Source organism: Patagioenas fasciata, chromosome 35 (assembly GCF_037038585.1).
Source record: "Patagioenas fasciata isolate bPatFas1 chromosome 35, bPatFas1.hap1, whole genome shotgun sequence".
Taxonomy (NCBI): domain Eukaryota; kingdom Metazoa; phylum Chordata; class Aves; order Columbiformes; family Columbidae; genus Patagioenas; species Patagioenas fasciata.
Genome location: NC_092554.1, coordinates 2,810,461 through 2,837,489, shown reverse-complemented (window position 1 = coordinate 2,837,489; position 27,029 = coordinate 2,810,461). Strand labels below are relative to the sequence as shown.

At 59.0% G+C, this 27,029-nt stretch overlaps 4 protein-coding genes and 4 non-coding genes across 8 annotated transcripts; 5 read left to right on the top strand and 3 right to left on the bottom strand.

Annotated features, from left to right (window-relative positions):
• The first annotated feature begins 195 nt into the window (after positions 1-195).
• On the top strand, positions 196-269 carry TRNAN-GUU (transfer RNA asparagine (anticodon GUU)). The gene has a single exon. It is a non-coding gene; the product is annotated as a tRNA-Asn (tRNA).
• Positions 270-425: 156 nt separating this feature from the next.
• TRNAG-GCC (transfer RNA glycine (anticodon GCC)) lies at positions 426-496 on the bottom strand. Its single transcript has one exon. It is a non-coding gene; the product is annotated as a tRNA-Gly (tRNA).
• Positions 497-1,285: 789 nt separating this feature from the next.
• Positions 1,286-1,904, top strand: LOC136114312 (histone H2B 5-like). The gene has a single exon (XM_065859661.2). It carries the CDS (start codon positions 1,330-1,332, stop codon positions 1,708-1,710), a length of 381 nt encoding a protein of 126 aa, XP_065715733.1. The 5' UTR covers positions 1,286-1,329; the 3' UTR covers positions 1,711-1,904.
• Positions 1,905-3,110: 1,206 nt separating this feature from the next.
• LOC136114311 (histone H2A-IV-like) lies at positions 3,111-3,606 on the bottom strand. Its single transcript, XM_065859660.2, has one exon. It carries the CDS (start codon positions 3,591-3,593, stop codon positions 3,204-3,206), a length of 390 nt encoding a protein of 129 aa, XP_065715732.1. The 5' UTR covers positions 3,594-3,606; the 3' UTR covers positions 3,111-3,203.
• A 1,086-nt stretch (positions 3,607-4,692) lies between these two features.
• Positions 4,693-4,765, top strand: TRNAK-UUU (transfer RNA lysine (anticodon UUU)). Its single transcript has one exon. It is a non-coding gene; the product is annotated as a tRNA-Lys (tRNA).
• A 162-nt stretch (positions 4,766-4,927) lies between these two features.
• On the top strand, positions 4,928-4,999 carry TRNAQ-CUG (transfer RNA glutamine (anticodon CUG)). Its single transcript has one exon. It is a non-coding gene; the product is annotated as a tRNA-Gln (tRNA).
• Positions 5,000-6,730: 1,731 nt separating this feature from the next.
• Positions 6,731-18,570, top strand: SLC27A5 (solute carrier family 27 member 5). The gene is made up of 10 exons (XM_065859648.2): positions 6,731-7,254; positions 9,354-9,563; positions 9,876-10,034; positions 11,186-11,310; positions 11,394-11,588; positions 13,605-13,695; positions 13,846-14,044; positions 15,132-15,229; positions 16,471-16,601; positions 18,315-18,570. Exons 1-10 carry the CDS (start codon positions 6,774-6,776, stop codon positions 18,489-18,491), a joined length of 1,866 nt encoding a protein of 621 aa, XP_065715720.1. The 5' UTR covers positions 6,731-6,773; the 3' UTR covers positions 18,492-18,570.
• THAP7 (THAP domain containing 7) lies at positions 18,568-26,923 on the bottom strand. The gene is made up of 5 exons (XM_065859640.2): positions 26,849-26,923; positions 24,477-24,556; positions 22,981-23,136; positions 21,844-21,984; positions 18,568-20,694 (listed from the first exon to the last, which is right to left on the bottom strand). Exons 2-5 carry the CDS (start codon positions 24,554-24,556, stop codon positions 18,582-18,584), a joined length of 2,490 nt encoding a protein of 829 aa, XP_065715712.1. The 5' UTR covers positions 26,849-26,923; the 3' UTR covers positions 18,568-18,581.
• Positions 26,924-27,029: the final 106 nt, after the last annotated feature.

Sequence of the window (27,029 nt, the reverse complement as noted above, 5' to 3'; positions counted from 1 at the left end):
TTTATTACGGATGCAGGGCACCCCCATTATCTGCAGGATTTGGGGGGGGGGGGAACACCGCGATATCTCCCAACCCCCCTTCGGGTGCAGGACCCCCCCCGCCCCCAATCCCATGGGTTTTCCCAGCCCCTCCCCCCACCATTTCAGCCGTCGCGGGGCGCGGGAGGGGCGGCGGGGGGCGGGGCCGCCCCGCGGGTCTCTGTGGCGCAATCGGTCAGCGCGTTCGGCTGTTAACCGAAAGGTTGGTGGTTCGAGCCCACCCAGGGACGAGCTGGTAACTTTTACCCCACGCGTGTTTTAATTTTTGAGGTGATGGCGGCAGTTGGCGCTTTGTCGCTTATTATGTTCCATGTGGAGAATGAGGCTGGAAAAAGGATGAAAAACGGGGAAAAAAAATAGAGTTAATGAAGGGGAAAACAAAGCGCTGCATTGGCCGGGAATCGAACCCGGGCCTCCCGCGTGGCAGGCGAGAATTCTACCACTGAACCACCAATGCTGCCGCTATGAGCTCCCCAAAGCACCCAAAAATAAGTTGATTTACCCCCAAAAACAGCCCCATGATGCATAAGACTTCTTTTTCTTCTACGAGGGGTAAACCCCTGGTAATTAGAATGCCGCGCTAATTGGGTTTGATAGCAATTAGAGGGGGGAAGCGGCGCTGCGCGCTCCGCCCGGCTGCGCGGCGGGAGATTTGAATTTCGCGCGCTCGGCGCTGATTGGGCGATGCAGGTAGGTGGGCGGGGCCTCGGGGAGAGCGGGGCCGAGCGGCACCGAGCGGCCGCGGGGAGAGCTCGGCCAAGCGGCTCCGAACGCCTCTCGGGGTCGCGGAGAGAGCGGCCCCGAGAGGCTGCGGGGAGAGCGGGGCCGAGTGGCTCCCAACGGCTCCGGGGTCTCCTCGCCCCCCAGGGAACCCCCGCTCGGTTCCGCCAGAGCCCCCTCCCCGGGCAGCCGGTTCCCCAACGCCGCCCTTACCCGCTGCTCCTGCACAGGGACCAGCGCGTCTCCCCCCAGCTCCACCCCGCGCTCGGCAGGATCCAAAACTCATCATCTGATTGGCTGCGGCTCTAGCGCCCAGCGCCCAATCAGCGCTTGCGGTTTGGAGCCGCCACATTTGCATGCGCGGGGTCTCTGCGCCCGGGGCGTGGCGCGGGGGGGGGGTTTCTGCGAAGGGGGCGTGGCGCGCTGCCTCAACCAATGGGAGTGCGCGGTGGCACAATCCCTCATTTGCATAACGCCGCTATAAAAGCGGCGCCGCCCGCTCAGCCGCTTCACTTCGCTCTGCGTCTGTAGTGCGGTTGTGGGGACTCCGTTAACCCGATCCACAGCGCAATGCCTGAACCGGCCAAATCGGCTCCCGCCCCCAAGAAGGGCTCCAAGAAAGCGGTGACAAAGACCCAGAAAAAAGGCGACAAGAAGCGCCGGCGCAGCCGCAAGGAAAGTTACTCCATCTACGTCTACAAGGTGCTGAAGCAGGTGCACCCCGATACCGGCATCTCCTCTAAGGCTATGGGCATCATGAACTCGTTCGTCAACGATATCTTTGAACGCATCGCCGGGGAGGCGTCGCGCTTGGCTCATTACAACAAGCGCTCCACCATCACCTCCAGGGAGATCCAGACGGCCGTGCGGCTGCTGCTGCCCGGCGAGCTGGCCAAGCATGCGGTGTCCGAGGGCACCAAGGCGGTCACCAAGTACACCAGCTCCAAGTGAAGCGGCGGGGACCCCGCTCGGCTCCATCCACCCCAACGGCTCTTTTCAGAGCCACCCATTTCCTCACCAAAGAGCTGATTTTGCTGCCGGAATGACCCCTTTTGCTGGGGTTTTTAAGCGGTTTGGAGGTCGTGTTGTTACGGGGTGTTCTAATTAGCGGTTTTTGGGCTGTAAATAAAGGTTTAACTACATAATCCAATTAGTTAAATAGGGACTCGCAGCTCTCACTGAGGTTTCTTGTGCTGCCGCTTTCGCCTTCAAACCGTCGCTCTGCTTTCTGATTGGTCAGAACAGGCGCGTATGTCGGGGGGGGGGGGGGGGGGCCTGCAGCGCAGTTTTCCCTCTGGTCGGCACCGCGGTTATAAACGGGGTCGGTGCGCTCAGGGCTTTCATGATAAGAAGCGTAAGAGGCTCTGTTACGCGTGGGGGGTGTCGCGTGTTATAAACACGCATCTATACGGCGTGGGGGGGTTGTGTTTGGCTGTGGACTTCACTACTAAGCGGCGCCTTCTCGCCTGCTTTTTCAGGTTAGAACTGAGTTTTTCCTCCACTAAAACGCAGCGACTCACCAAAATCGCAATTACTGAGCATAAAAAGCCTGATTAGTGGGTAATTAGTGCTGCTTTATTAGATACTTCGTCAATATTTCGAGTTGTTTCGGGGCCATACGCGCCCTGTCCCGTTGTGGGTTTCCCCGCACCAAGGCGGCGGTAGGAGCGGAATCCAAACGGCGCGCGGTGATTGGCTGGCAGAATTCAGCGCGGACCAATCAGCGCGCCCCGTCCTGGCGCGTTGCCGACTCCCCCGCATCAAGGCAGCGGTAGGAGCGGAATCCAAACGGCGCGCGGTGATTGGCTGGGCGAATTCAACGCGGACCAATCAACGCGCGGGCTTTGGAGCCGTTTGAGAGGCGTGGTTAGAGTGGCTCCGCAGGGCTGATCCAGCCAATGGGAGCGTGCGGATTGGAGCCCTCATTTGCATACAGACAAGCGGCGGCCACAAAGACGCAGAAGAGCGACGAGAAGCGGCGGCGCTACCAAAGAAACCCCCACCAATGGTCCTATAAAGGTCTATTTTGAAACACTTGAGACTAAGTTCTTACTCCTTATCTGCTACAGAATTAACAGATCACTTAATTAGTAGAAATTAAGTGGTTTTGTGTATTTTTCAAGTGCTTACCCCAGGTGTCACCAGAGCTCTGTAGCGCATCTTGGTCTCCATTCATTTTGTGGCTATTTCTGTGCATCTTTCGAGGCTGTTGACTGAGTTTTGTGGTAAAGAAGCGGTTTTACCCCTTTTTGCGCGCGTTTTTTGGGTAAAAACGTTCATATCTGGATAATAATTTATGAGCATGATATCAACATCATGATGGCTCCTCCAGCCCTTTTTCTGAAGCGGTCGGTGGCTCTGAAAAGAGCCTTTGGGTTTAATAGAAAGAAACAACCCCAAGGTCAGAAAGACCTGGAGGTTTACTGAGAATGGACCCTTCCACCTCACTTGGCCTTGACCTTGTGGCTCTCGGTCTTCTTGGGCAGCAGCACCGCCTGAATATTGGGCAGCACCCCCCCTTGCGCAATGGTGACGCCGCCCAGCAGTTTGTTGAGCTCCTCATCGTTCCGAACGGCGAGCTGGAGGTGGCGGGGGATGATCCGCGTCTTCTTGTTATCCCGGGCAGCATTCCCGGCCAGCTCCAGGATCTCAGCCGTCAAATACTCCATAACGGCAGCCAAGTAGACGGGGGCTCCCGCACCCACTCGCTCCGCGTAGTTGCCTTTGCGGAGCAGGCGGTGAACGCGGCCCACGGGGAACTGGAGGCCGGCGCGGGATGAGCGCGACTTCGCCTTAGCGCGGGCTTTCCCCCCCTGCTTTCCCCGGCCGGACATCGCTTCTGCTCGCCAGCTCAAACCAACAGCGCTCAACCCGCCCGCCTGGCTTTTATACCCTGGCCCGGATCGAAACGGCGCGCTCTGATTGGCTACGAGCCCCCGCGGAGGTCGAATAGCACGGCAGAGACTGGTGGCCAATCCCAGCGCGCAGTTTGGAGCCGCCTCATTTCCATGCGCGTCGTGGCCAATCAGCGGCCGCGCCGAGGTGATAAAAGGGAGGCGGGAGGAGCAGGCGGCGGCGTTCGGGGCTCGGTGGGGCTGGCCTGGTGGCTCTCGCGTATCGCTCAAGGTATAGAAGGTATAGAAGGTATAGAAGGTATAGATGGATGTTTGGGCTATACATTGAAAGTCTTTACGTCTTGGTAGCCCAAGCCAAGCGTGGTGGGGGGCTCAGGGCGAGCCGCTGCCCCCCGGCTCCCGCAAACAGCGTTCTGAGACTCTTCAAGTGCAGCACCCACTGTTTTGCGGCACCCATGAGGTGGGGGCGCTGCAGCACCCATGAGGAAGGGGGGGTTGCAGCACCCCCTGTTTTGCAGCACCCACGAGGTGGGGGGGCTGCAGCACCCACTGTTTCGCAGCACCCATGAGGTGGGGGGGTGCAGCACCCACTGTTTTGCAGCACCCACTTAGGCCAGGGGCTGCGGCACCCACGAGGTGGGGGGGTGCAGCACCCCCTGTTTCACAGCACCCATGAGGTGGGGGGGTGCAGCACCCACTGTTTGCAACACCCATGAGATGGGGGGGCTGCAGCACCCGCTGTTTGCAGCACCCACTGTTTTGCAGCACCCACGAGGTGGGGGGGCTGCAGCACCCACTGTTTTGCGGCACCCACGAGGTGGGGGTTGCAGCACCCACTGTTTGCAACACCCATGAGGTGGGGGGGTTGCAGCACCCACTGTTTGCAGCACCCACGAGGTGGGGGGGTGCAGCACCCACTGTTTGCAACACCCATGAGGTGGGGGGGTGCAGCACCCACTGTTTCGCAGCACCCATGAGGAGGGGGGGGTCGCAGCACCCACTTGGGGGTGCTTAGGGCACCCAACTCGGTGCGGGGACCCCGCACCCATGTGGCCGCACCAGCACCCAGCACCCAAGAGCCCGGATAGCTCAGTCGGCAGAGCATCAGACTTTTAATCTGAGGGTCCAGGGTTCAAGTCCCTGTTCGGGCGAACGCCCCTTTTTCTTCCCCCAATCACGCAGGATCCATTTCCTTGCGTGGGACCCCCCGGGACCCCCATTTCGTGTCCCCCCCCCGCCGCAATCAGGGACTTTTTGCAGCGCGGAGGGGGCGCGCAGGGGTGTGGGGAGCGGCGGAGGGATCCGCGCTGGCCGGTCCCATGGTGTAATGGTTAGCACTCTGGACTCTGAATCCAGCGATCCGAGTTCGAATCTCGGTGGGACCTTCTCCTTTTGTGACGTCACCGTGTGTGTCCCCCCCCCCTCATGAGTTGTCCCACCCCACTCGAGGACAGTGGGGGACGCTCATTGGGGACTTTGAGCCTCAAGTTTGTCACCCCCCAGGTGGGACATGAGTTGTCCCACCCCATTTGAGGACAGTGGGGGATACTCATTGGGGACTTTGAGGGATGTTGGGGACACAGGAGATGTTGGGGTCACCTGGATATGGTTGGGGACACCTGGAGATGTTGGGGACACAGTGATGCTGGGGTCACCTGGAGATGTTTGGGACACAGGAGATGTTGGAATCACCCAGAGATGTCGGGGACACAGTGATGTTGGGGACACAGTGATGTTGGGATCCCATGGAGATGTTGGGGACACCTGGAGATGTTGGGGTCACCTGGAGATGTTGGGGACACAGGAGATGTTTGGGGGTCACCCAGAGATGTTGGGGACACAGTGATGTTGGGATCCCATGGAGATGTTGGGGACATCTGGAGATGTTGGGGACACAGGAGATGTTGGGGTCCTTTGGAGATGCCGGGGACACAGATGTTGGGGTCACCTGGAGATGTTGAGGTCCCATGGAGATGTTGGGGTCACCTGGAGATGTTGGGGACACAGGAGATGTTGGGGACACAGTGATGTTGGGATCCCATGGAGATGTTGGGGACATCTGGAGATGTTGGGGACACAGGAGATGTTGGGGACACAGTGATGTTGGGATCCCATGGAGATGTTGGGGTCACCTGGAGATGTTGGGGACACCTGGAGATGTTGGGGACACAGGAGATGTTGGGGTCCCTTGGAGATGCTGGGGTCACCTGGAGATGTTGGGGTCCCATGGAGATGTTGGGGTCACCTGGAGATGTTGGGGACACAGGAGATGTTGGAATCACCCAGAGATGTCGGGGACACAGTGATGTTGGGGACACAGTGATGCTGGGGTCACCTGGAGATGTTGGGGACACAGGAGATGTTGGGGTCCCTTGGAGATGCTGGGGTCACCTGGAGATGTTGGGATCCCATGGAGATGTTGGGGACACAGGAGATGTTTGGGGGTCACCCAGAGATGTTGGGGACACAGTGATGTTGGGATCCCATGGAGATGTTGGGGACATCTGGAGATGTTGGGGACACAGGAGATGTTGGGGTCCTTTGGAGATGCCGGGGACACAGATGTTGGGGTCACCTGGAGATGTTGGGGTCACCTGGAGATGTTGGGGACACCTGGAGATGTTGGGGACACAGGAGATGTTGGGGACACAGTGATGTTGGGATCCCATGGAGATGTTGGGGTCACCTGGAGATGTTGGGGACACCTGGAGATGTTAGGGTCCTTTGGAGATGCCGGGGACACAGATGTTGGGGTCACCTGGAGATGTTGAGGTCCCATGGAGATGTTGGGGTCACCTGGAGATGTTGGGGACACAGTGATGTTGGGATCCCATGGAGATGTTGGGGACACCTGGAGATGTTGGGGTCCTTTGGAGATGTTGGGGACACAGGAGATGTTGGGGACACCTGGAGATGTTGAGGTCCCATGGAGATGGCTGGGGACACCTGGAGGGTGCAGGGACAGACACACATCCATCCAACCCTCCCGTCCGTCCGTCCGTCCTTCCTGACCGCTCCCCTCCCACAGCCCAATACCCAACACCCCCAATTAAACCCAAATCAATCACAACCCAGCCAAGAAACCAAACAACACTCCCCACACTCCCGGGGCAAAGGTTCACCCGACCGGACCTTGTCCCCGCGGTGGCCTCGGTGACAATGGCGGTGACAGCACTGGCGTGGCTGGCAGCCCTCGCGCTGTTATTATGGGGGGCGACGTCCCGTTTCGCCCCCTTCTTGTTTCGGGACCTCGCCGCGTTCGCCGTGGCCGCCTGTTCTGGGTTTCGGTGTCACTACCGGCTACACCGCCACCCGCCGCTCACTCTATTGGACGTGTTCCGTTCCCACGCGCGGCGCCGGCCGCGCCGGGTTCTGCTCCGCTTCCAGGAGGAGGTTTACACCTACGGGGACGTGGATGCTCGGAGCGACCGAGCCGCCCGCGTGCTGCTGCGGCGCCTGGGGCTGCGGCCGGGCCGTGCCGTGGCGGTGCTGCTGCCCAACGGCCCGGCCTACGTGTGGTGCTGGCTGGCGTTGGCCAAGCTGGGCTGCCCCATGGCGTGCGTCAATAGCGGGGCGCGCGGAGCGGCGCTGCGGCACGCGGTGGCCGCCGCGGGGGCCGCGCGGCTCATCAGCACCCCCGGTGAGGGGGGGGAGGGGGGGGTGGGGGTGGGGGAGGTGACGCGCGGTGTTTGGGCGCGTGGGGGTGTTTGGGCGCGTGGGGGTGTTTGTACATAGGGTGGTGTCTGTACATATGGTGGTGTCTGTACGTGTGTCTGCATGTATGTTGGTGTCTGTACGTGTGTTTGCACACACGTCACTGTCTGCACGTGTGTCTGCACGTGTGTCAGTGTCTGTACATATGTCAGTGTCTGTATGTGTGTCTGTGTATGTATGTGTGTCTGTACGTGTGTCTGCACATATGTCAGTGTCTGTACATATGTCAGTGTCTGTACGTGTGTCTGCATGTATGTTGGTGTCTGTACGTGTGTTTGCACACATGTCACTGTCTGCACGTGTGTCTGCACGTGTGTCTGTGTCTGTACGTGTGTCTGTATGTGTGTCTGTGTATGTATGTATGTCTGTACGTGTGTTTGCACACATGTCACTGTCTGCACGTGTGTCTGCACGTGTGTCAGTGTCTGTACATGTGTCTGCATGTATGTTGGTGTTTGCATGTGTGTCGGTGTTTGCACACGTGTTGGTGTCTGCACGTGTGTCTGTGTCTGTCCATGTGTCTGTCCATGTGTTTGCACACATGTCACTGTCTGCACGTTTGTCTGCACGTGTGTCAGTGTCTGCACGTGTGTCTGCATGTATGTCAGTGTCTGTACGTGTGTCTGTACATGCGTTTGCACACATGTCGCTGTCTGCACGTGTGTCAGTGTCTGTACATATGTCAGTGTCTGTACGTGTGTCTGCATGTATGTTGGTGTTTGCACATGTGTCAGTGTTTGCACACGTGTCAGTGTTTGCACACGTGTCGGTGTCTGCACGTGTGTCAGTGTCTGTACGTGTGTCTGCATGTAGGTCAGTGTTTGCACACGTGTCGGTGTCTGTACGCGTGTCTGTACGTGTGTTTGCACACATGTCACTGTCTGCACGTGTGTCTGCATGTGTGTCAGTGTCTGTACGTGTGTCTGCATGTGTGTCTGTGTATGTATGTGTGTCTGTACGTGTGTTTGCACACATGTCGCTGCACGTGTGTCTGCACGTGTGTCAGTGTCTGTATATGTGACAGTGTCTGTAAATGTGTCTGCATGTATGTCACGTGTCTATACGTGTGTCTGCCAGTATGTCAGTGTCTGCACATGTGTCCGTGTCTGTACGTGTGTCAGTGTCTGTCCATGTGTTTGCACGTGTGTCAGTGTCTGTACATGTGTCTGCATGTGTGTTGGTGTCTGTACGTGTGTCTGCACGTGTGTCAGTGTCTGTACATGTGTCTGCATGTATGTCAGTGTTAGCACATGTGTCAGTGTCTGTACATGTGTCTGCACATGTGTCAGTGTCTGTACATGTGTCTGCACATGTGTCAGTGTCTGCACGTGTCAGTGTCTCCACATGTGTTTGCACATGTGTCGGTGTTTGCACACACATCAGTATTTGCACACGTGTCAGTGTCTGTACACGTGTCTGCACACGTGTCAGTGTCTGCACATATGTCAGTGTCTGTACGTGTGTCTGTACATGTGTTTGCACACATGTCGCTGTCTGCACGTGTGTCTGCACGTGTGTCAGTGTCTGCACGTGTGTCAGTGTCCGTACGTGTGTCTGCATGTATGTCGGTGTTTGCACACGTGTCGATGTTTGCACACGTGTCGATGTTTGCACATGTGTCGATGTTTGCACACGTGTCAGCGTTTGCACACGTGTCAGTGTCTGTACGTGTGTCTGTCCATGTGTCTGTACATGTGTTTGCACACATGTCACTGTCTGCACGTGTGTCTGCGCGTGTGTCACCGTCTGTACGTGTGTCTGCATGTATGTCAGTGTTTGCACACGTGTCAGTGTCTGTACATATGTCACTGTCTGTACGTGTGTCTGCATGTATGTCAGTGTTTGCACACGTGTCAGTGTCTTCACGTGTGTCTGTACGTGTGTCTGTACGTGTGTTTGCACACATCACTGTCTGTACCCTCTGCCCACACTCCCCCTTTAGGGTCCCCATGGTGCCCACCCTCACCCCTTGCGTCCCCCGCTTTGCCCTTGACCTTGACTCCCCGTCCCTCCGTGTCCCTGCAGAGCTCCGTGCGGCCGTGGAGGAGGTGCTGCCGGATCTTCACCACGATGGCGTCCGCGTCTTCTACCTCAGCTCCACGTCGCCCACACCCGGCGTGGAACCGCTGCTCCCGGACATCGAGGACGAGCCCCCCGAGCCCGTCGACCCCCAATACCGCGCCGGCGTCACCCCCAGCTCCACCGCCCTCTACATCTTCACCTCCGGCACCACCGGTGAGCCAGACAAGGGCTTGGGTGCCCTGGCACCCGTGGGTGGGTTCTTCTCCAACGTCGTCAAGGTTTGATTGCACGGTGACAATAAACCACGGGGGGTGTTTTGTTAACCACCCCCTCCCCACTAAATTCAGGTGATTAGGAGGGAAAGAACAAAGAGTTGGGAAAATTAACAATGTTTTATTAATAATAAAATAGAGAAAATAACGCAAAATAGACAAAATTGGCCCTGAAAGTGCCAGCAGCTGCAGGGCAGGCACCCAAAGTTAGAAACGGGTGGTCAGTGGGTCAGAGAGGTTCTCCCACCCCCAGGGCTTCCGAAGGCCGCGGTGATCACGGAGATGAAGCTGATGATGGTGGCCAACCTGGGGCGGCTGTGCGGCCTGCGGGCCGACGACGTGATCTACACCACGCTGCCGCTCTATCACTCGGCCGGGCTGCTCATCGGGGTGGGCGGGTGCTTCGAGCTCGGTATGGACCACACCTCCGGGTCAGTAGGGGGTGCTGCGGGGGTGGGAGGGGCCCGGGGGGTGGGTGGGTGGGTGGGTGGACAGCCTGGGGGGTGGAGGGATAGACAGGTGGACAGTGGGATGGATGAATGGACACCTAGGTGGGTGGGTGGGTGGATGGATGGATGGACGGATGGATGGATGGATGGATGGATGGATGGATGGATGGATGGATGGATGGACGGACACCTGGATGGGTGGGTGGATGGATGGATGGATGGATGGACACCTGGATGGGTGGATGGATGGGCGGGTGGGTGGATGGATGGATGGATGGATGGATGGATGGACGGACACCTGGATGGATGGATGGATGGATGGATGGATGGACACCTGGATGGGTGGATGGATGGATGGACACCTGGATGGACAGATGGAGGGACTGGTGGACACCGGGATGGATGGAAAGATAGATGGATGGATGGGTGGATGGACACCTGGATGGGTGGGTGGGTGGATGGATGGATGGATGGATGGATGGATGGATGGGTGGATGGATGGACGGACACCTGGATTGATGGGTGAATGGACACCTGGGTGGGTGGATGGATAGATGGATGGATGGATGGACACCTGCATGGTGGGTGGGTGGGTGGATGGATGGATGGATGGACGGACACCTGGATGGACAGACGGAGGGACTGGTGGACACTGGGATGGATGGAGAGATAGATGGATGGACGGACACCTGGGTGGATGGGTGGATGGACACCCGGATGGGTGGATGGATGGATGGATGGATGGATGGATGGATGGATGGATGGACGGACACCTGGATGGATGGGTGAGTGGATTGATGGATGGACAGACATGTGGATGAATGGATGGATGGATGGATGGACGGACGGACAGACACCTGGATGGATGGAAAGATGGGTGGATGTGTGGATACGTGGAGAAATGTACGGGGAGAGCGAAGAAGATGACAGGAGGGAGGAAGCTGTGTCCACGGGTGAGTGAGGGATGGACAGACGGTGGACACCTGAGATGGACAGACAGCCGCTTTACGGAGCAGAGGAAAGAGGTGGATGAGAAGAAGACAGGAGGAGAAGGGTGACCGTGGGGACGGACAGACAGACGGACGGAAGGGTAACCACCCCCGTGTCCCCACAGGAGCCACCTGCGTCCTACGCACCAAATTCTCCGCCTCCCAATTCTGGGACGACTGTCGCCGCTACAACGTCACCGTCATCCAATACGTGGGCGAGCTGATGCGCTACCTCTGCAACGCGCCCAAGGTGAGGTCCCCCCAGCCCCACACCACCCCATGGGGTGAAATCACAGCCGTGGCGAGATGGTCCCTCCCTTTGTCACCCCCCAGCGCCCCGATGACCGCGAGCACGGGGTGCGCATGGCCTTGGGCAACGGGATGCGGGCGGACGTGTGGCGCGAGTTCCTGTGGCGCTTCGGGCCCATTGCCATCTGGGAGTTCTACGGCGCCACCGAGGGCAACACCGGCTTCATCAACTACACCGGGAAGATCGGCGCCGTTGGCAGGTCCAACGTCTTCCTTAAGGTGAGACCGCGGTGGTGATGGGGTGCAAACCTTTGGGGGGACATTGGTGCATTGGGGAGACCGTTGGTGACTTGGGAGAACATCTCAAGTTGGGTTGATGGTAAGAGCGGGGTGTCCGGGACACCGTCCTTGTGGTGGTGACAATGGTGACGGCCCTGGAGACGCCAATGTGCCCGTCATGTTGGGTGGATGCACAAGCGCGATCTCTTTGCATCCATATCTCCTTGGCCAATGGGGGCTCAACAGCCTTGACTCAACAGTGTTGACTCAACAACAGCGTTGAGTTGTTGACTCAATAACTCCATTGACCCCATGGCCTTGACCCAACGGCGTTGATCCAATGGCCTTGCCTCAATGGCCTTGACCCAACGGCCTTGACTCAATGGCATAGACACAACGGTGTTGACTCAACAACAGCGTTGACTCAACAACAGTGTTGACTCAACGGCCTTGACTCAATGGCCTTGCCCCAATGGCGTAGACTCAACGGCGTTGATCCAATGGCCTTGACTCAATGGCCTTGACCCAACGGCCTTGACCCGATGGCCTTGACCCAACAGCCTTGACCCAACAGCGTTGACTCAATGGCGTTGACCCAACAGCCTTGACCCAACAGTGTTGACCCAACGGCCTTGACCCAACGGTGTTGACTCAATGGCCTTGACATGATGGCCTTGACTCAATGACGTTGACCCAATGGCCTTGACCTGATGGCCTTGACCCAACGGCATTGACCCAACGGCATTGACTCGACAACGTTGACTCAATGGCCTGGACTCAACGGCATTGACTCAACAGCCTTGACCCAACGGCCTTGACCCAATGGCCTTGACTCAACGGCGTTGACTCAATGGCCTTGACTCGATGACGTTGACCCAATGGCCTTGACCTGATGGCCTTGACCCAACGGCATTGACCCAATGGTATTGACTCGACAACGTTGACTCAATGGCCTGGACTAAACGGCATTGACTCAACGGCCTTGACCCAATGGCCTTGACTCAACGGCGTTGACTCAATGGCCTTGACTCGATGATGTTGACCCAATGGCCTTGACCTGATGGCCTTGACCCGACGGCCTTGACCCAACGGTGTTGACTCGACAGCGTTGACTCAATGGCCTGGACTCAACAGCGTTGACTCAACAGCCTTGACCCAACGGCCTTGACCCAATGGCCTTGACTCAACGGCATTGACTCAATGGCCTTGACTCGATGATGTTGACCCAATGGCCTTGACCCGACGGCCTTGACCCAACGGTGTTGACTCGACAGCGTTGACTCAATGGCCTGGACTCAACGGCGTTGACTCAACAGCCTTGACCCAACAGCCTTAAATCGATGGCCTTGACCCAACGGCCTTGACTCAACAGTGTTGACCCAATAGCCTTGACCTGATGGCCTTGACCCAACAGCCTTGACCCAATGGTCTTGACCCAACGGCCTTGACCCAATGGCGTAGACTCAATGGCCTGGACTCAACGACGTTGACTCAACAGCCTTGACCCAACGGCCTTAAATCGATGGCCTTGACCCAACGGCCTTGACTCAACAGCGTTGACCCAACGGCCTTGACCCAATGGCATTGACCCAACGGCCTTGACCCAATGGCCTTGACTCAACAGCCTTGACCCAATGGTCTTGACCCAACGGCCTTGACCCAATGGCGTAGACTCAACGGCATGGACTCAACGGCGTAGACTCCACATCCAGTTTTGGAGCATCCGTGGTGACCCGAACGCCCCCATCACCCCACAAAAGCCCCATTCCGTGTCACATCTCACTCCCCGACCACCCAAGTGTTGAGCAAAACCTCCAAAAATTAGACTTTTCCCCCAATTGTAGCTCTTGGCACCCCCTCACATGTTTTGACTTGAAAGAACGCGATGAGCTTCATCAACGCAGATCCATCCAATTCAACCTTATTTAAATATAAAGAACAATTAGCAAACGAGCGGCGACGCGGCGGCAAAGTCTTTTGTCCTCTACCAACCGCTCTCTCCCTTTGTCCCACCAGCGTTTCACTCCCTATGAGCTGATCGAGTACAACGTGGAAGAGGACGAACCCGTCCGTGATGAGCGAGGTCTTTGCATCCCCGTGCACCCTGGTAAATAGAGCTCGGCCTCACCATGGCCATTTGGGTCCTTATCACCATCATCTTGGTGGCTGGAAGGCACCATGAAGAAACCTGGGGGGACACGACCACGTTCATGTGTGGTCACCGCTCAACCTCCAACCTTCTCCTCCCCTCCCAAAGGTGACACGGGGCTCCTGGTCCTCAAGATCACCAAGAGCACCCCGTTCCACGGCTACATGGGTGACGCCCAGAAGACAGAGAAGAAGATCTTGAGGGACGTCTTGGTGAAAGGCGACGCCTATTTCAACAGCGGCGACCTCCTCATGATCGACCGCGAGGGATTCGTCTACTTCCAGGACCGAGTGGGAGACACTTTCCGGTAACTCGGGGGTAGAGTTTTGAATTTGGGTAGGAACAACCCCATGTTCCGGTTTAATTGGGGAATGAGCTGTTGGAGAGCAGCGAAAAGGGACCTGGGGGTCCTGGGGACAGTGGGGTGAGCATGAGCCAGCACTGGGCCCTTGTGGCCAGGAGGCCAATGGGACCTGGGGTGGGTTAGAAGGGGGCGGTCAGTGGGTCAGAGAGGTTCTCCTGCCCCTCTGCTCTGCCCCTGAATAAAGGGTTTAGTTCAGATACTGTCAGGATATACTTGGGGAACATATATATATGTATATGTATAATGACTGATCTAATCTGATCTGGGAAGCTAAGCAGGGTCGGCCCCGGTCAGTGCTTGGATGGGAGACCACAGGAAGGCCAATGGGACCTGGAGTGGGTTAGAAGGGGGTGGTCAGTGGGTCAGAGAGGTTCTCCTGCCCCTCTGCTCTGCCCTTGAATAAAGGGTTTAGTTCAGATACTGTCAGGATATACTTGGCGAACATATATATGTATGTATATATATGGTATACACAGCCATAGCACCCTGAGAACGCCTGATCTGGGAAGCTAAGCAGGGTCGGCCCCGGTCAGCACTTGGATGGGAGACCACAGGAAAGCCAATGGGACCTGGGGTGGGTTAGAAGGGGGTGGTCAGTGGGTCAGAGAGGTTCTCCTGCCCCTCTGCTCTGCCCTTGAATAAAGGGTTTAGTTTAGATACTATCAGGATATACTGGGGGAACATGTATGTACATAATATATAGAGAGCCACAGCACCCTGAGAGTGCCTGATCTGGGAAGCTAAGCAGGGTCGGCCCCGGTCAGTGCTTGGATGGGAGACCACAGGAAGCCAATGGGACCTGGGGTGGGTTAGAAGGGGGTGGTCAGTGGGTCAGAGAGGTTCTCCTGCCCCTCTGCTCTGCCCTGGTAACCCCACACCTGGGATATTGTGCCCAGGGGGGTTGTGGAGTCTCCTCCTCTGCCACTTCCAACCCTGGTTCCTGTGTCACCTCACCTGGGTGTTGTGAGGGGGACGGTGTCACCCGCCAACCCGCATGTCCCCTCATGGCTCCGTCCTTTCTCTTCTCCAGGTGGAAAGGCGAGAACGTGGCCACGACAGAGGTGGAGGCCACGCTGGCCAACGTCAGCTTCATCCAGGAGGTCAACGTCTATGGCGTGACCGTGCCGGGTGAGTCGGAGCCTTTGGGGTGATGGTCCCGGTGGCCACCAAGAGCAGAATGGGACTCGGTTGGGCCACAACAATGGTCCCATGGCCACCAAGAACAGAATGGGACTCGGTTGGGCCACAACAATGGTCCCATGGCCACCAAGAACAGAATGGGACTCGACTGGGCCAGCGCAATGGTCCCATGGCCACCAGGAAGAGAATGGGACTTGGTTGGGTCACCACAATGGCCCCGTGGCCACCAAGAACAGAATGGGACATGGTCACCCAAACCAAGCGTCTGGTGGCGTGTTGGGCCAGCACAATGGTCCCATGGCCACCAAGAACAGAATGGGACTTGGTTGGGTCACCACAATAGTCCCATGGCCACCAAGAACAGAATGGGACTAAGTTGCCCCAAACAAGCATCTGGTGGCGTGTTGGGCCACCACAATGGTCCTGGTGGCCACCAAAAACAGAATGGGACTTGGTCACCCAAAACAAGCGTCTGGTGGCGTGTTGGGCCACCACAATGGTCCCATGGCCACCAAGAACAGAATGGGACTTGGTTGGGTCACCACAATAGTCCCGTGGCCACCAAGAACAGAATGGGACTCAGTTGCCCCAAACAAGCATCTGGTGGCGTGTTGGGCCACCACAATGGTCCTGGTGGCCACCAAGAACAGAATGGGACTCAGTTACCCCAAACAAGCGTCGGGTGGCGTGTTGAGCCAGCACAATGGTCCGGTGGCCACCAAGAACAGAATGGGACTCGGTTGGGCCAGCACAATGGTCCCATGGCCACCAAGAACAGAATGGGACTTGGTTGGGTCACCACAATGGCCCCGTGGCCACCAAGAACAGAATGGGACTCAGTTGCCCCAAACAAGCATCTGGTGGCGTGTTGGGCCACCACAATGGTCCTGGTGGCCACCAGGAACAGAATGGTACTCAGTTGCCCCAAACAAGCGTCTGGTGGCGTGTTGAGCCAGCACAATGGTCCCATGGCCACCAAGAACAGAATGGGACTCGGTTGGCCCAGCACAATGGTCCCATGGCCACCAAGAACAGAATGGGACTCGGTTGGGCCAGCACAATGGTCCCATGGCCACCAAGAACAGACTGGGACTTGGTTGGGTCACCACAATAGTCCCATGGCCACCAAGAACAGAATGGGACACGGTGACCCAAACCAAGCGTCTGGTGGCATTTTGGGCCACCACAATGGTCCTGGTGGCCACCAAACATCTCCTTGTTGCCCGCAGGGTGCGAGGGCCGCTGTGGCATGGCCGCCGTCCGCCTGCGCGCCGGCCAAGCCTTCGATGGCAAACATCTCTACGGCGTCACCAGCGCCGCGCTGCCCGCCTACGCCGCACCGCGCTTCCTGCGCATCCAGGTCAGCCCCCGGCTCCCCATGACGGTTTCGGGGTCCCCCCCAGCTCCTGGTGACGGTTTCAAGGTCCCCCCCCAGCTCCCGGTGACGGTTCCCAGCTCCCCATGACGGTTTCAAGGTCCCCCCACTTCCCCATGACGGTTTCGGGGTCTCCCCCCAGCACCCAGTGATGGTTTCAGGGTCCCCCCAGTTCTCAGTGACAGTTTCAGTGTCCCCCATTCCAAATGACAGTTTCGATGCCCCCCCAGTTCCCAATGACAGTTTCAGTGACCCCATTCCAAATGACAGTTTCAATGCCCCCCCAGTTCCCAATGATAGTTTCAGTGTCCCCCATTCCAAATGACAGTTTCAATGCCCCCCCAGTTTCCAATAACAGTTTCAGTGTCCCCCCAGTTCCCGAAGATGGTTTCGTGGTCCCCCCAGCTCCCATTGATTGTTTTGGGGTCCCCTCCCAATTTCCAATGACGGTTTCAGTCCCCCCCAGTTCCCAATGACAGTTTCAGTGTCCCCCCATTCTCAATGACAGTTTCAAGGTCCCCCCACTTTCCAATGACACTTTCAATATCCCCCCCATTCCCAATGACAGTTTCAACGCCCCCCCATCCCCAATGACAGTTTCGGGTCCCCCCATCCCAATGATACTTTCAATGCCTCCCCAGTTCCCAATGAGTTTCAGTGTCCCCCCATTCCTAATGCCAGTTTCGAGGTCCCCCATCCCAGTGACAGTTTCAATGCCCCCCAGTTCCCAATGACACTTTCAGGTCCTCCCATTCCCAATGACAGTTTCAAGGTTCCCCCCATCCCCAATGACAGTTTCAGATCCCCCCATTCCCAATGATACTTTCAATGCCTCCCCAGTTCCCAATGAGTTTCAGTGTCCCCCCCATTCCCAATGACAGTTTCAATGCCCCCCATTTCCAATGACAGTTTCAATACTCCCCATTCCCAATGACAGTTTCAATGTCCCCCCATTCCCAATGACACTTTCAGGTCCCCCCTTTCCCAATGACAGTTTCAAGGTTCCCCCCATTCCCAATTACAGTTTTGAGGTCCCCCCATTCCCAATGACACTTTCAATGCCTCCCCAGTTCCCAATGAGTTTCAGCCCCCCCCCATTTCCAATGACAGTTTCGAGGTCCCCCATCCCAATGCCAGTTTCAATGCCCCCCTTTCCCAATGACAGTTTCAATGTCCCCCCATCCCCAATGACAGTTTCAGGTCCCCCCATTCCCAAAGATACTTTCAATGCCTCCCCAGTTCCCAATGAGTTTCAGTGTCCCCCCATTTCCAATGACAGTTTCAATACTCCCCATTCCCAATGACAGTTTCAATGCCCCCCAGTTCCCAAAGACACTTTCAACGTCCCCTCATCCCCAATGACAGTTTCAGGTCCCCCCATTCCCAATGATACTTTCAATGCCTCCCCAGTTCCCAATGAGTTTCAGTGTCCCCCCATTCCCAATGACAGTTTCAGGTCCCCCCATTCCCAATGCCAGTTTCGAGGTCCCCCATCCCAATGACATTTTCAGGTCCCCCCATTCCCAATGCCAGTTTCGAGGTCCCCCATCCCAATGACATTTTCAGGTCCCCCCATTCCCAATGCCAGTTTCGAGGTCCCCCATCCCAATGACAGTTTCAGGTTCCCCCCATTCCCAATGCCAGTTTCGAGGTCCCCCATCCCAACGACAGTCTCAAGGTCCCCCCTCCCGTCCCCAGGACGCCCTGGAGGTGACAGGGACATTCAAGCAGCGCAAGACGCAGCTGGTGCGCGACGGCTTCGACCCCGGCGCCATCTCCGACCCCCTCTTCATCCGCGACGACCGCGCCGCCTCCTACGTCCCCCTCACCCTCCACACCTTCAACGCCATCTTGGACGGGAAGCTCAACCTATAGAACCCCCTATAGAACCACCCCAGGGAGCGACCGCCACCGGATTAAACCCCCCCGCCCCAGGATCAGTTTTCCTAGAAAAGGTGACATTCTTTATTTACAAGGCTTTGTGGGACGGTGACACTGGGCGGTGGTAGCGGGACGGTGACATTCGCCGGTGGTACCGGGTGGTTGGGGGTCCCCCGGTAATGGGGGTTCTGTGGGGACGCTATGGGGAGTAGTGGGGATGTATGGGGGATCAGTGGGGATGTATGGGGGCTCCTTGGGGACACCCTGGGGACTGAGGGGGACACATTGGGGATCAGTGGGGACACCCTGGGGGTCTCCAGGGACATATGGGGGCTCCTTGGGGACATCCCGGGGACTGAGGGGGACACATTGGGGATCAGTGGGGACACCCCGGGGGTCTCCAGGGACATATGGGGGCTCCTTGGGGACACCCCGGGGACTGAGGGGGACACATGGGGGATCAGTGGGGACACCCCAGGGGTCTCCAGGGACATATGGGGGCTCCTTGGGGACACCTCGGGGACTGAGGGGGACACATGGGGGATCAGTGGGGACACCCCAGGGGTCTCCAGGGACATATGGGGGCTCCTTGGGGACACCCTGGGGACTGAGGGGGACACATTGGGGATCAGTGGGGACACCCCGGGGGTCTCCAGGGACATATGGGGGCTCCTTGGGGACACCCCGGGGACTGAGGGGGACACATGGGGGATCAGTGGGGACACCCCGGGGGTCTCCAGGGACATATGGGGGCTCCTTGGGGACATCCCGGGGACTGAGGGGGACACATGGGGGATCAGTGGGGACACCCCGGGGGTCTCCAGGGACATATGGGGGCTCCTTGGGGACATCCCGGGGACTGAGGGGGACACATGGGGGATCAGTGGGGACACCCCGGGGGTCTCCAGGGACATATGGGGGCTCCTTGGGGACACCCCGGGGACTGAGGGGGACACATGGGGGATCAGTGGGGACACCCCAGGGGTCTCCAGGGACATATGGGGGCTCAGTGGGGACACACCGGAGCTCCCCAGTGACACATGGGGGTTCAGTGGGGACACCCCGTGGCTCCCCAGGGACACACGGGGGTTCAGTGGGGACACATGGGGGTTCAATGGGGTCACCCCGGAGTTCAGTGGGGACACCCTGGTGCTCTCCAGTGACACATGGGAGCTCATCAGGGACATGTGGGGGTTCAGTGGGGACACAAGGGGGCTCAGTGGGGACACCCCAGGGCTCACCAGGCACACACGGGCGTTCAGTGGGGACACACGGGGGTTCGGTGGGGACACATGGGGGTTCGCTGGGGACACCCCGGGGCTCTCCAATGACACACAGGTGTTCATTAGGGACACACGGGGGTTCGGTGGGGACACAAGGGGGTGCGCTGGGGACACCCTGGGGCTCTCCAATGACACACAGGTGTTCATTAGGGACACACGGGGGTTCGGTGGGGACACCCCGGAGCTCCCCAGGGACACAAGGGGGTTCAGTGGGGACACCCTGGGGCTCTCCAAGGACACATGGGGGCTCAATGGGGACACCCCGGAGCTCCCCAGGGACACAAGGGGGTTCAGTGGGGACACCCTGGGGCTCTCCAAGGACACATGGGGGCTCAATGGGGTCACACCGGAGCATGGTGGGGACACATGGGGGCTCAATGGGGTCACACTGGAGCTTGGTGGGGACACATGTGGGCTCCCCAGGGACACACGGGTGCTCAGCGGAGCCACCCATGGCCTTGCTGATGCCCCTGCGGTGCTCAGCTCCCCCCCGGCGCTCGCGCTGCAGCTCGAGGAGGCGCAATCGCAGGCGTTGCTCGCGCCGTTTGCAGGCCTGGAGCTGCCGCTGCGCTTTGTCCAACGCGTCCAGCGCCGCCTCGGCGCGGCGCTTCCAGAGCAACGCGCTGCCCACCTGGTAACTGTGCTCGCTCTGGATGTACGCGCCGGCCGGAGGGGGCAACCGCAGCATGTACAGAGACGGCGACGCCGGCCGCGCCGGGGCCGCGCAGGGCGTGGGGGTGCTGTCCTCGTCGCCTACAGGTGACAAAAGGCCGTCCGGGATGGGACCGCGGGCGCCTGAGGGGCCGGGGAGGGCGGGGACGCCGCCGTGGTCGCCGGCGGGGGGGGCGGCGGGGTCTTCGGTTTCGCCGGGGAAGCAGGAGACGTCGGGGAATGGGGGGTCCGGGGGGTCTCGTCTGTATAAGGAGGCAGAGAATAATGTCAGGGGGTGGGAAGGAGCCCAAAAGATCAGCCGGTGCAATCCCCCCCCCGGGGTGTTATCAGGGTGCTATGGGTGTATATCTGTGGTCTCCCATCCAAGCACTGACCGGGGCCGACCCTGCTTAGCTTCCCAGACCAGGCATTCTCAGGGCGCTATGGGTGTATATGAGTGGTCTCCCATCCAAGCACTGACCGGGGCCGACCCTGCTTAGCTTCCCAGACCAGGTGTTCTCAGGGTGCTATGGGTGTATATGAGCGGTCTCCCATCCAAGCACTGACCGGGGCCGACCCTGCTTAGCTTCCCAGATCAGGCGCTCTCAGGGTGCTATGGCTCTCTATGTATTATATATACATATATGTTCCCCCAATATATCCTGATAGTATCTAAACTAAACCCTTTATTCAAGGGCAGAGCAGAGGGGCAGGAGAACCTTTCTGACCCACTGACCACCCCTTCTAACCCACCCCAGGTCCCATTGGCCTTCCTGTGGTCTCCCATCCAAGCACTGACCGGGGCCGACCCTGCTTAGCTTCCCAGATCAGATGAGATCAATCATTATATATATTCATATATATATATATATGTTCCCCAAGTATATCCTGGTAGTATCCGAACCAAACCCTTTATTCAAGGGCAGAGCAGAGGGGCAGGAGAACCTCTCTGACCCACTGACCACCCCTTCTAACCCACCCCAGGTCCCATCGGCCTTCCTGTGGTCTCCCATCCAAGCACTGACCGGGGCCGACCCTGCTTAGCTTCCCAGACCAGGGGTTCTCAGGGTGCTATGGGTGTATATACACGGTCTCCCATCCAAGCACTGACCGGGGCCGACCCTGCTTAGCTTCCCAGATCAGGCGCTCTCAGGGTGCTATGGCTCTCTATATATTATATACATATATGTTCCCCCAGTATATCATGATAGTATCTGAACTAAACCCTTTATTCAAGGGCAGAGCAGAGGGGCAGGAGAACCTCTCTGACCCACTGACCACCCCCTTCTAACCCACCCCAGGTCCCATTGGCCTCCTGGCCACAAGGGCCCAGTGCTGGCTCATGCTCACCCCGCTGTCCCCCATGAAACAGCAGCACCCTGTGTCACCCCCCCCATCAATCCAGGACTCACCTCCACCTCTTGGTGGCCCGAGGTGGCTTTGGGGGGTCACTGTCAGGCGGGGGGGGCTTCAGTTTGGCGGCCCGGGGGGGTCTGGGGGTGGCCGACTCGAAGACGGTGGGGACGGCGCCTTCCTTGAGGCGGTGGTAACCACTGGGGGGGGGAAATGGGGGTCAGGGGGACCTTACTGGGGGGGTCCCCCAAAGGTTTGTGCCCCCCCAAAGTCCGGGGGACCCCCCGATAAGAACAAGGTGGGGGCCCAACACATGGGGGTGAGCAGGTGCTCACCATTGCTTAAGGTGGGGGGACACCTGGGCCAAACCATTGCTTAAGGTGGGGGGACACCTGGGCCAAACCATTGCTAAGGGGGGGGGACACACCTGGGCCAGCCCATTGATAAAGGTGGGGGGGACACCTGGGCCAAACCATTGATAAAGGTGGGGGGGACACCTGGGCCAAACCATTGATAAAGGTGGGGGGGACACCTGGGCCAAACCATTGCTAAAGGTGGGGAGACACCTGGGCCAAACCATTGCTAAAGGTGGGGGGGACACCTGGGCCAAACCATTGCTAAAGGTGGGGGGACACCTGGGCCAAACCATTGCTAAAGGTGGGGGGACACCTGGGCCAAACCATTGCTAAAGGTGGGGGGGACACCTGGGCCAAACCATTGCTAAAGGTGGGGGGACACCTGGGCCAAACCATTGCTAAAGGTGGGGGGACACCTGGGCCATACCATTGATAAAGGTGGGGGGACACCTGGGCCATACCATTGATAAAGGTGGGGGGACACCTGGGCCAAACCATTGATAAAGGTGGGGGGATGCCTGGGCCAAATCATTGCTAAAGGTGGGGGGACGCCTGGGCCAAACCATTGCTAAAGGTGGGGGGACACCTGGGCCAAACCATTGCTAAAGGTGGGGGGGACACCAAAGTCCTGGGGACCCCCAGAATGAACAAGGTGGGGGTGGCACCCCCAGCTGGGAAACTGAGGTGGAGGCGGGGTGGACCAAACCATTCCCACACATAGAGGGGGGGAACAGCCCAATCAACCCCATGCCTGGAGGAAATCAAAGCAGGGGGGGTGTGCCATTAATTAGGCTGGTGTAAGCGGTGGGGGGCACCTCGTTAAGCCCCTCGTTAGCTGACCTGAAGCCGACTATCTCGAAGCAGCTCTTCTCGAAGTGCTGGGAGCAGAAGTAGATGTACTTGGAGGCCGGGTCCCAGCGACCCTCGCCGGTGGCGTCGCGGCGCCGGCTGTTCTCCAGCCACAGCGCCCGCCGGGGGTTGTCCTTCTTGGGGAGCCTGGGGGGGACACGGGGGGACACGCACAGGGGTGAGCGGTGAAGAGGGGGCTTCAAATTGCACCCCCCGGGTGGTTTTCTGGGAGGTTGGATGGGTGAAGGCTCCCCCATGTCTGCAAATGGAGCGGTCTGGGGAGGCTCAGGGGAAGGGGATGGGGGTTGAACCATTCTGAGAATGGGGGAGTTGAGGGGGGGGGGGTGTAAATACACCTGGGCCAGCCCATGGGTAAAGGTGGGGGGACATCTGGGCCAAACCATTGGTAAAAGTGGGGGGACAGCTGGGCCAAGCCATTGCTAAGGGGGGGAAGACACGAGGGCCAACCTATTGCTAAGGGGGGGGAAACCTGGGCCAACCTATTGTTAAGTGGGGGGAAACCTGGGCCAAGCCATTGCTTAAGGTGGGGGACACCTGGGCCAGTCCATTGCTAAAGGTGGGGGGACACCTGGGCCAAACCATTGCTAAAGGTGGGGAGGACACCTGGGCCAAACCATTGCTTAGGGTGGGGGGACACCTGGGCCAGTCCATTGCTAAAGGTGGGGGGACACCTGGGCCAAACCATTGCTAAAGGTGGGGGAGACCTGGGCCAAACCATTGCTAAAGGTGGGGGGAACCATTGCTAAGGGGGGGGAAAACAACACCTGGGCCAAACCATTGCTAAAGGTGGGGAGGACACCTGGGCCAGCCCATTGCTAAAGGTGGGGGGACACCTGGGGCAAGCCATTGCTAAAGGGGGGGGAAACCTGGGCCAAACCATTGCTAAAGGTGGGGGGAACCATTGCTAAGGGGGGGGGAAAACACCTGGGCCAAACCATTGCTAAAGGTGGGGAGGACACCTGGGCCAAACCATTGCTTAGGGTGGGGGGACACATGGGCCAAACCATTGATAAAGGTGGGGGGACACCTGGGCCAGTCCATTGCTAAAGGTGGGGGGACACCTGGGCCAGTCCATTGCTAAAGGTGGGGGGGACACCTGAGCTAAACCATTGATTAAGGTGGGGGACACCTGGGCCAAACCAATGCTATGGGGGGGAAAGCACACCTGGACCACACTATTGCTAAAGGTGGGGGGGGACACCTGGGCCAAACCATTGCTAAAGGTGGGGGGGGGACACCTGAGCTAAACCATTAAGGTGGGGGGACACCTGGGCCAAACCATTGCTTAAGGTGGGGGGGACACTTGGGCCAAACCATTGCTAAGGGGGGCACACCTAGGCCAGCCCAAATAAAATCCCAAGGCAGGAAGTAGGGAGAACACCCCCCTCAATGAAAGCATTTTGGGGGTGAACCAAGGGGCCAAGTGGGGGGGTCCGGTCCCCCGAGGGGGGCGCGGGGGCACCCACCGGTGGAAGGAGATCCCTCGGTTTCGGGTCTCCCGGGTGTCGCGGGTGCAGCAGCCGGCGGCGGAGCAGTGACGGGGCATCTGGGACAATGGGGGGGTCACAACGGGGGGGGGTGACAATAACTCCCCCAGGAACCCCCCGAAAATTCAACACCCCCCATGTGCCACCCAAATGTTGAGACCAAATCCCTGTTACCCCCCCACAAACCCCAAACCCCCCCATGAGCCACCCAAACACCCAAATACTGAGACCCCCCCCCCCCAAATCCCTGTTACCCCCCCCCACAAACCCCACCCCCCCATGAGCCACCCAAACACCCAAATGCTGAGACCCCCCCACCCCCAAATCCCTGTTACCCCCCCCAAACCCCACCCCCCCATGAGCCACCCGAACACCCAAATACTGAGACCCCCCCACCCCCAAATCCCTGTTACCCCCCCCAACCCCACCCCCCCATGAGCCACCCAAACACCCAAATCCCTGTTACCCCCCACAAACCCCAAACCCCCCCCATGAGCCACCCAAACACCCAAATACTGAGACCCCCCCACCCCCAAATCCCTGTTACCCCCCCACAAACCCCACCCCCCCATGAGCCAGCCAAACACCCAAATACTGAGACCCCCCCACCCCCAAATCCCTGTTACCCCCCACAAACCCCACCCCCCCATGAGCCACCCAAACACCCAAATACTGAGACCCCCCCTCCCAAATCCCTGTTACCCCCCCCAAACCCCACCCCCCCCATGAGCCACCCGAACACCCAAATACTGAGACACCCCCCACCCCCAAATCCCTGTTACCCCCCCCCACAAACCCCAAACCCCCCCATGAGCCAGCCAAACACCCAAATACTGAGACCCCCCCACCCCCAAATCCCTGTTACCCCCCCCAACCCCACCCCCCCATGAGCCACCCGAACACCCAAATACTGAGACCCCCCCCACCCCCAAATCCCTGTTACCCCCCCCAACCCCACCCCCCTCACGAGCCACCCAAACACCCAAATGCTGAGACCCCCCCCACCCCCAAATCCCTGTTACCCCCCCACAAACCCCACCCCCCCCATGAGCCACCCAAACACCCAAATACTGAGACCCCCCCACCCCCAAATCCCTGTTACCCCCCCCACAAACCCCAAACCCCCCCATGAGCCACCCAAACACCCAAATACTGAGACCCCCCCACCCCCAAATCCCTGTTACCCCCCCCAAACCCCACCCCCCCATGAGCCACCCAAACACCCAAATGCTGAGACCCCCCCCCCAAATCCCTGTTACCCCCCCCAAACCCCACCCCACCATGAGCCACCCAAACACCCAAATACTGAGACACCCCCCCCCACCCCCAAATCCCTGTTACCCCCCACAAACCCCACCCCCCCCATGAGCCACCCGAACACCCAAATACTGAGACCCCCCCACCCCCAAATCCCTGTTACCCCCCCCAACCCCACCCCCCCATGAGCCACCCGAACACCCAAATACTGAGACCCCCCCACCCCCAAATCCCTGTTACCCCCCCCAAACCCCACCCCCCCATGAGCCACCCGAACACCCAAATACTGAGACCCCCCCCCCCAAATCCCTGTTACCCCCCCACAAACCCCACCCCCCCCATGAGCCACCCAAACACCCAAATGCTGAGACCCCCCCCACCCCCAAATCCCTGTTACCCCCCCCAAACCCCACCCCCCCCATGAGCCACCCAAACACCCAAATGCTGAGACCCCCCCCCACCCCCAAATCCCTGTTACCCCCCCCAAACCCCACCCCCCCATGAGCCACCCAAACACCCAAATACTGAGACCCCCCCACCCCCAAATCCCTGTTACCCCCCCCAAACCCCACCCCCCCCATGAGCCACCCAAACACCCAAATGCTGAGACCCCCCGCCTCCCAAATCCCTGTTACCCCCCCCAAACCCCACCCCCCCCATGAGCCACCCGAACACCCAAATACTGAGACCCCCCCCCCACCTCCAAATCCCTGTTACCCCCCCCACAAACCCCAAACCCCCCCATAAGCCACCCCAGGACCCCCAAATCCCCCCATTCCCCCCTTGTCCCCAGGTGCCCCCCGAAAGCCCCCCGTTCCCCCCATTGACCCCAGGTGCCCCCCCCAAGCCCCAGTTCCCCCCCCATAAAATCACAAGGGGGGGGTCCCCAGACCCCAGATGACGTCACAGGTAGGCGTGGCACACCGGGGGTGGGGGGACCTTTGCTAAGGGCCCTTAAAACGGCCGTGGTTGCCAAGGGGGGGCCGGAAGGGGCGTGGCCAGAGCCCCCCCCTCCCCGGGGTCGGACCCCCCTTCCCCCCCCCCCCCGGTTCTGGGGTCCATTCCCGGTTCCCCCCCCCCAAAAGCGGCCTCACCTCGGCGCTCCCATCCCGCCGCCAACTCTCGCGAGAACCTGCGCGATCCCTCCCGCCCCTCGCGAGAGCGCCCGCGCCCCGCCCCTTTCCTTCCTTCCTTCTCCCTCATTGGCTGCGCCGCCGCCGAAGGGGGCGCGGCTCACACAGCACCGCGCCCCGCCCTTTCCTTCTCATTGGCTGC